Source organism: Taudactylus pleione, unplaced genomic scaffold, assembly GCF_031769625.1.
Source record: "Taudactylus pleione unplaced genomic scaffold, aTauple2 ptg001032l, whole genome shotgun sequence".
Lineage (NCBI taxonomy): Eukaryota > Metazoa > Chordata > Amphibia > Anura > Myobatrachidae > Taudactylus > Taudactylus pleione.
The window spans coordinates 12,445,277-12,453,704 of NW_028285433.1; the positions used below are offsets into that span (position 1 = coordinate 12,445,277).

An 8,428-nucleotide genomic window follows, 5' to 3' on the forward strand; every position below is an offset into this window, starting at 1 on the left:
TTTCACCTGCGGTTAACATCTGTGAACTTAGCGCACAGATCACTGGTTCTCTCACAGAGAAAGAAAGCTTCGGAGAGGTTCTCTCCCTCATATAAACCAGCCACCTGCGAGTAGGTTCGGGCTGGCGAGATAGAAGTCCCAACAGCGCCACCTGTGAGCGGACTCTGTGTCCATATATTCCCTCTTCACAGACCAGCATTTTCAGCCGGCAGCTGTGATAAGCCCCGTCTTTTATTCCTTGGCGGTCTCTCGTCGGATGGGACACTGAGGTGCCATTGCACCAGACCACTGCTGTAGCTCTAGACAACCACAGACTGCTTAGCGGGTTTCAGTTGTTGTGGGCTATGGTGCAGTGGGGGGGTTGAGGGGCTTCTCAAAGGGATACTGTTTGTCCTTTACAGGTTGTTTATATTGCACTCTTATTGAGGGTGATCCAATTCAGCGCATTGTGAACAGCGCCGGGAAGGAGTTCTTTGAGCTATTCAATTGACCGCGCTGTTAAGTCCGACTAGAGGATTTCTGCTCGCAGCCTCCTGAGGTGCAAGCAGAAATCCGACGTAAGCGCCTGCAACGATGCGGTTTTCCCACTTAGCACGGCTCTAACAGCATCGCGGCTGGCACTTAAGTCGGAGAATGGCAGTTATCGCGGCTAAACAGGCGCCCCCATTTAGAGCAGAACTTTCTATTTCGCTGTTAGATTTTTAGTTTGAAATTAGCCTGATAACGTTGTTTTTGTCTGTGAGAATACTCCTGCACTTTTTCATTGTGAACTTAGGCAGGATATGTTGCAGGTGTACCTGGAGGAAACAGGTGTTTAGAATTTATTTATTTCAGCTGCTGTGTTTTTGTTTTAAAAAAAAGGAGGATATATGTACATATAGGTATATTTATTTATCGAATTCCACTTTGATTTGTCTAACCGCATGCCTGCAAAGTGAGAAAAGGCCTCAAAGTCTAAACAAGGCTCTTCCTCCGCACTGTTTTTTTCCTGTTACAAATGTGATTCAAAATTGTCTAAAGGTCAAACAGAGCCAGAGCCCTTTGTGCGCTCTGTGAGCCTGGCATGCATGACGAGTCATCTGGGGGCATGATGTGGGAGTCTGTTGTCCCAGTGTGGGCTAAATTTATGGCAGAGGCGATTCCAAATCTGAATAGAGCAGCCTTCTGAATTTGTTATTCCCCTCTTCCAGAGGGTCAGCGGGATCCTTTAGCGTCCCCAGGGCAGGGACCTTTATGGGTCCGTTATATTGAATGATGCCTTTTTAGAGTGTCAGCCACCATGGACAAGATTGTAGCTTCAACTGGAACGTATAGGAAGCACTCTGGATCCTAACAGATTATTTTCCATGTAGAATTTGATTTAGATTGTTAACAGGAGGAGGGAGAACTTCTAGATACCGATTGGAAAGATCAGACTGGTTGGGAGGAGGGATTCCCCAGCTAGTCTGGGAGCTCAGGATTTGAATGTTAGTCAAGCAGACCTTAAACAATCAGGAGGCAGAGAGTTCCAAGGCAGATACCTTGTATTCTCTGTTTAAGCATAAAAAGAAGTGGGTGGTCACTTTTCCATCATTTTCTCATTTTGCGGATACATTGACAGAAGCCTCGTTAAAGCCTTACAGATGGTTTCAGGTTACAAGGTGCTTTAAGTCGGTTTATCTGTTCTTAGATGAGGACTCTTCAATGTGGGAGGTGCCTCCCTGAGTAGATGCGCCAATTGCCAGGCTTTCGAAAGTTACGGTTATCCCTACTATTTAGGCTGTGTCCTTAAAGGATCAGTCTGAGAGAAAAAATTGAGCATTGCTCAAGTCTATTTTTTATTTCACAGAAACTTCTTTACATCCAGCATTGGTGATCGCTTGGGTAAACAAGGCTCTGGAATCTTGGAATGAACAGTTGGCTTTAGACATGCAATCTGATGCTGATTCCGCCGAGCTTCTAGCCTTTGTAGACCAGATTCGAGAGGCCTCAGTATATATGGGCGATGCGGCTATGGATGTAGCTTCACTATTGTCAAGCATTTCAGCTCTGGCAATCTCTGCTAGACGTTCGCTTTGGCTCCGATCTTGATAGTCTGATCCAGACCCCATGCACACTTTGGAAGCTGTTCCTTTGAGGGGCACACGCTGTTTGGTTTGAAACTCACAATAATTATTTCTCAACCAGCAGTAGGGAAAAAGCCTGTATTTGTCGGTCTTACCTCCAATATCTAAGTCTACTCATTTCCGTCCTTTTCGCATGGTTGGGCGTGGTAGATTTAATGCATTCAGAGGTCAATTTACCTCTTTTCATTTAGGCTCGCAGGTTTCACCACCACTCGACGTCCAGACAGAAAGCCTGGTGACAAGCAGGCCACATGATAGTTTGGGGCTCCCTCCCACCCTCCGGTGGTAGGGGCCTATTTACTTCAGTTTTGAGTTGTCTGGGCTCTGTCGCGGCTGGATTGTTGGGTCTGGGGCTTTCTGGACAGGGGTTACATTCTAAATCTGGCTGGTCTCAGTCCAAGCTATTTCTATGTTACAAGTCTGCCTCAAGACCTGGTGCGTCGAGACATCATCAGGACGGCAGTGCTGTTGCTGTTACATTTGAGAGCTATTGTTACCCTTCCTATAGATCAAAGGGGCCAAGGTTTCTACTCCTCACCTTTTCCTGGTGAGGAAACCAAATGGTTCATTCCAGCCTATTCTAAATTTAAAACTGCTCAATCTTCACTTATAGGTAGCACACTGCATTCCCTACATTCTGTCGTCTGCTCCATGTTAGAAGGGGAATTTTTGGTGTCTCTGTACGTCAAAGATGCCTATCTTCTTGTCCCAAATTTGCATTGTCATCAACAGTAATTCTGTTTCACAATGGGAGAATGTCACTTCCAGTTCTGAGCTCTTCTATTTATTCACGGCTCCCAGAGTGTTTGCAAAGATAATGGCCCAAATGGTAAAATTACTCAGGAAAAAGTGTATTGCCATCATACCCTATTTGGATGTTGTCCTGATAAAGGCAAGTTCAGAGTCTACGCTGGTTCAGCACTTGGTGGATAATCTTTTTAGGTCTCCTCTTAGACTCACTGCTTGCGAGTATCGATCTTCCTGCAGAGAAGGTACAGGATTTCCAGTCTCTGGTCAGGATTGTAATTCAGCTATCACAGGTTTCGATTCTCAAGGGTATGAAACTCCTGGGATAGATGGAGGCATCATTTGGGGCAGTTCCTTTTGCAGGTCCCATGCTCGTCCTACACAGAGCCAAATTCTGGCCTATTGGGACCTAAGAGAACCTTGTTTGGACAAACAGCTTTTTCATTTGGCACCTCAGACACAACAATTTCCCCAGTGGTCACAACCGACGCCAGTTTCATTGGTTAGGGACCAGTGAATCTTGGCCTTCAGCGTCGGGGCAATTGGTCCAGGTCTGAGGCACTCCACCCAATTAACTTTCTGGAGGCTGATGACGTCCTGCTCAAGAAGCCGATTTGCATTCAATCGCACAATGCCACCACTGTGGCTTTTATCAATCGCCAGAGAGGCACTTGGAGTAGCCAGGTAATTTTGGAGGAGGCTCAGATCTTTTCTTGGGCAGAGGCCTGGGTACCTGCAATATCGGCCATCCACATTCCTGAGGCGGACTTTCTAAGTCGTCACTCGGGAAAATGGAAACTCCATCAGGACATTTTTCAGGCCACAGCAGACCGTAGAGGTATGTCCGATTTATAAACCTGATGGCTTCTCGCCTCAACAAGAAATTGTTAATCTACGGAGCATGGTCCAGGGACCCTCGGGTGAGTTTGGATGCTCTGTCAGTTCCATGGTCCTTCAGACTGGGGGGTATCTTTTCTATCCATGGTGACCAGAGTGCTTCACAAGGTTCAGTGAGAGGATCTTCTGGTTATTTTCATTACCCCGTTGTCACGACCCTGTCTAGTTTTCACCTTTTTGCCTGTAGACTTACCCCTGCCAACTGTCTCATGGATATGTGTGTGTAATCTGCCTGGGAGATCTGCTCTGATCATGCTGGCTGCAGCACATCTCTGTGTGCATTCCTTTCCACAATGATTATTCACCTGGACTCTCCTCTGTCTGTGAACACTGCTAGCCTTGATTGGAATCGCAGGTGTAGTTCTGACTCTCAGTACTGCAGAGATGATTGCTCCCTCTGCATGTTGTGCTTCCACCACTCAGAGTGCTACTACCAGACCACCTGTCTGTATCCACCAATTCCTGCGAGACCCAGGGTATAAACACCCTCCTCTGATGGCATTCGGGGCCTGACCATCTCGTTACTTCTCGTGGTGTTAGTTCGTGCTACTTCAGAGTACAAGGGTATCCCAAGCTCCTGCCCCTACTGGTTCCTAGACCAGTTCATCTGGAAATCCTGCTTACAGCAATACCTGGCAAATCCAGAAATCCTGCTTACAGCAATACCTGGCAAATCCAGAAGTCCTGCTTACAGCAATACCTGGCAAATCCAGAAGTCCTGCTTACAGCAATACCTGGCAAATCCAGAAGTCCTGCTTACAGCAATACCTGGCAAATCCAGAAGTCCTGCTTACAGCAATACCTGGCAAATCCAGAAGTCCTGCTTACAGCAATATCTGGAGCATCCAGAAATCCTGCTAGTTCCCAGGCCAGTGCAACTCGTGTGTTTCAGCATCAGCTATAAGTGAGTTCCTGGGCCCCTGACCTTAGTCTTGTGCTCCACTGCCTGCCCTACTCCTGGTTGGTCCCTGGCTCCCTGCAAACCTTGCACCGTGTTACCCTGCCTTGCTTCCTGCTGTGGATCAACTCCTGCTCCCTCTACCTACCCAGTCCTCCCTGAACCTTAAATTCCCAAACCTTCCTATTCCTTCCTGAACCTGTTATTCCCAATTACCCAATCCAGCCTGCTCCTGACTTCCAGCCTTTGTCACAGCATTTCCGGATTACCCTGTTTAGCCCTCGTTTCAGCATTACCTGATTTCCCTTCAGCCTTTGTCTCATTATTCCAGTCCAGAATCAAGTTCCGAGCCCGTTCCGGACCCAATCCGGATTCTGTTCAATTTCCGTCACTCCAGTCCGGAGTCAAAGCCCAAGTTCTTCAGTTCAATCCACGTCACTCCAGTCCGGAGTCAAAGCCCAAGTTCTTCAGTTCAATCCACGTCACTCCAGTCCGGAGTCAAAGCCCAAGTTCTTCAGTTCACCAGTTCAACTCAGCAAGTCTTCCTGCCGGTCCCAGTCCGGTTCCTCCGAGTTTTCTACTGGTTCCAAGTTCCTGTCATTTATCATCAAAGGCAGTTCTCACTGCCACATAAGTCTTACAATAGAGCTACCTACCTCATCTGTGATTCCTGTCATGCCGCTGTCTGCTCAATCCAGTACATCACCTTAGTCAGGTAACTCTCAGACGCCAAACCTGACACCCGTATTGGCATCATGGAGCATGGCACTTGTCTCTGCAGGGTCTTCTGGCTGACGATCCGTGGTGTCTCCCCCTCAGAAAAGGTATACTTTGACAAGGGCCATATCTTCACCCCACTTTGTCTAGACTAACTTTGATGGTGTGGCTCTTGAGACCAAGATTTTGAGAGCATAGGGATTTTCAGAACCAGTGGTTTCTACTACAGTTTAGGCCAGGAAGCCAGTTACGTCCAAGATTTATCACAGAGTTTGGAGCCTATGTCTTCTGTCTCTCTCGTCTTTCGTCCATTTTGCAAGAAGAACTGTTAAAAAGTCTTCATCTGTCTTCTTTAAAGTGGCAGGTATCCGTCCTTTCTGTGCTTTTTCAGAAGTGTTAAGCAGTTATTCTGGATTTGCAGACATTTCTGCAGGGGGTGTTGCGCATCCACCCACCTTACATTCCTCCTACCCCTTCTTGGGATTTAAGTTTGGTCCTGGACGCTTTTCAATAACCATCTTTTGAACCTCTGGAATCGATAGTTGTGCTACCTTACCCTGAAGCTTGCTATCCTTCTAGCCATCGCTTTGGCTATTTGGGTATCTGAACTGGTGGCTCTGTCTTCTATGCCTCCCTTAATTATTTTTGATTCTGCTAGGGTGGTGTTACAGACTAAGCTGTCCTTGCCTAAGGTTGTGTCCAAGTTTCACCTGAGCCAGAACATTTTTCTTTTTTGTGGTGGTTCTTTATTTCCAATTCTTTGCTTCATCGCTTAGATGTGGTAAGGGCACTAATGATTTACATTCATCGTACCTCGGTCTCCCATCATACTGATTCTCTATTAGTGTTGGATGCTCCTAAGCATTCCTGGCCAACCTCCAAGCGTTCTATTGCTAGATCGGTGACAGCTATTCGTCAGGCATATTTCTGTCTATGGGTGTGCTGGTTCCTACTTCGCTTCAGGCCTATTCAAAGTATACATTTGGGGCCTCTTGGGCGGTTTGCCATGGTGTACGGTGGAACAGTTGTTCAGGGCAGTAACCTGGTCTTTTGTGCATAAGTTCACCAAGTTTTTACTGTTTTCATACTTTTGGTTATGCCAAGGCTGGTTTTGGCCACTGTGTGTTGGGTGCGACCTTGCCGCCCTGTAGTTAGGCTTGCTTTGGGAAATCTCAGTGTCAGCTTTGCAGTGTCCCCCAGATCAGATGATATAGGAAATTAGATTTTTTTTTTAATGTACTCACCGTAAAATCCTTTCCTGGTCATCCATCTGGGGGACACAGCGATTCTTCCCTTTCTAGTCTTTTGTTGTTTTTGTTTGGCTTATGGTTGTTAGAGGGATGCAACTTTGCTCCTCCAAGCAGCTTTGTTAGAGAGAACTGAAGCTTCAGGGAAGTGGGAGGGGTTATAAATTAACTTTTCTAGTGCCTACTCCTGTGGCCCAGCCCACCTAACTCAGCTTAGCAGTGTCCCCCAGATGGATGAGAAGAAAAGGATTTTACGGTGACTACATAAAAAAAAAATCTAATTTTTAACTATCTTTAAAAAGGGTATCCAATAGTCTTGTATGTAGCCCGGTCTAGAATGGGCTCACAAACCCACTCCTGAAACTTCTTTTTTTTTTTTTTTTTTTTAAATATGTGTCTTTTGTAGAATGCTGCTTGTTGAGTTGAGCAGTGAGTGTAGTTATTGTCCATAATTTGCTTCTCCTGACTAGACCGGTATCATTACATAGCCATTAGTAGCTGTGGGTGATATTTTAGACCCATTTGTGATTCTGCAGATGGCATGGCATGAAGAGAGGACACTATGATGGTGGTATCCCATTGTACATCTGCTACTTGTGGTGTTTGTTCTTTCCACTATGTATGGCGCTATGGAAACCTTGTGGCGCCTTAGAAGTAAAAGACATTAGTAATATTAGCCATGCAAATTACATTTTTCTCCATGTCGTCCACTAAATCAACAGAAGAACAGAAGTCTGACACCTAAGTATTTGCTTCCTACGCAAAATAAATGTCATTTACTGAGTACTTCTATGAGAATGTTTGTTTCCAGTTAATATTGTACTTTAATTTTGTTGGCCAGTTTGATAACATAGACAACCCATAAATTCTTCTAAATTAAAATTAAAAAAAATATTGTTCTTTTCTTTTGCAGGCTACTGGACAACCCTATGAACTGTATGCCAAAATGATTTTCATGGAGTTGAAAGACGCATGGTCAGAATTTGAAAGTCAAGGCTCGAAAGCCCTTTTTTAAAGTATAACCTCTTGATAGGCCTGCATTCATGGTGTAACCCATCTGTTTTGTTTTAGTCTGTTCTACTCTGGTTTTAAGCAGTTCTGCAAAGTACAACCTATTTGTACATGTGAATGAGGATAGCTTATGAAGCTATATTATTTTTCTTCAATAATGACAAGCACCTTTATTTGTGTGATGTAATTGCATTCCAGACCTTGTGTTTAGGGCATTATCCATCCCGTCATTGAGACCAAACCAGTGGACTTGCCTGCTAGTGAGCAGTGAATTGCAGTTTACATACCAAGCCTGGGACTCTATTAAATTCTATGATGGACTCTGATTTACTTGATGCATTTTTTTTTTCTAAAAATTGCTAGATGTAAATTTTGCAGTTATAGTAAATATGTAATCATTGCCATTGCATTGTGTACAGAATTAAACACTTTTCTTCAAAAACCTGTTTTTTTTTTTCTTTAGAGTTGTCTGTTTAAAAAAAAAATGAAAAGTCAAAAAGTTGTCTTTGTTATTCACTTACCATTCCATCTATAAGATCAGAGGCCATTGCACTACCTATGTTATGTATTGTGCTCCAGCAAGAAACATTTTAAGACAAAACATTTGCTACATAAGGGGAAATTCCCTTGAAAACACCAACTATAATTGTAATGTGTGGACTATATACAGTATGTGTAAGTGTATACAGATGTGTCCTCGTACACCTAGCCTCAATACGCCATGCGGTCGTGTGAGCTGCGCTGAGCGGTGTAGCATCTTTTTTGCAGCTTCACAAGACTGCACTGATTAACTTGCGACACTTGTA

At 44.8% G+C, this 8,428-nt stretch overlaps 1 protein-coding gene across 4 annotated transcripts in view; it reads left to right on the forward strand.

Annotated features, from left to right (window-relative positions):
- GAK (cyclin G associated kinase) overlaps nucleotides 1-8,064 on the forward strand; it is a 101,914-nt gene extending 93,850 nt beyond the window's left edge. For all 4 annotated transcript variants that reach the window (XM_088461290.1, XM_088461292.1, XM_088461289.1 and 1 more), the window contains one exon: nucleotides 7,525-8,064. In XM_088461290.1, the coding sequence (XP_088317416.1) occupies nucleotides 7,525-7,626 (102 nt within the window). In that variant the 3' untranslated portion in view covers nucleotides 7,627-8,064. The remainder of the gene's footprint in view (nucleotides 1-7,524) is intronic.
- The last annotated feature ends 364 nt before the right edge of the window (nucleotides 8,065-8,428 follow it).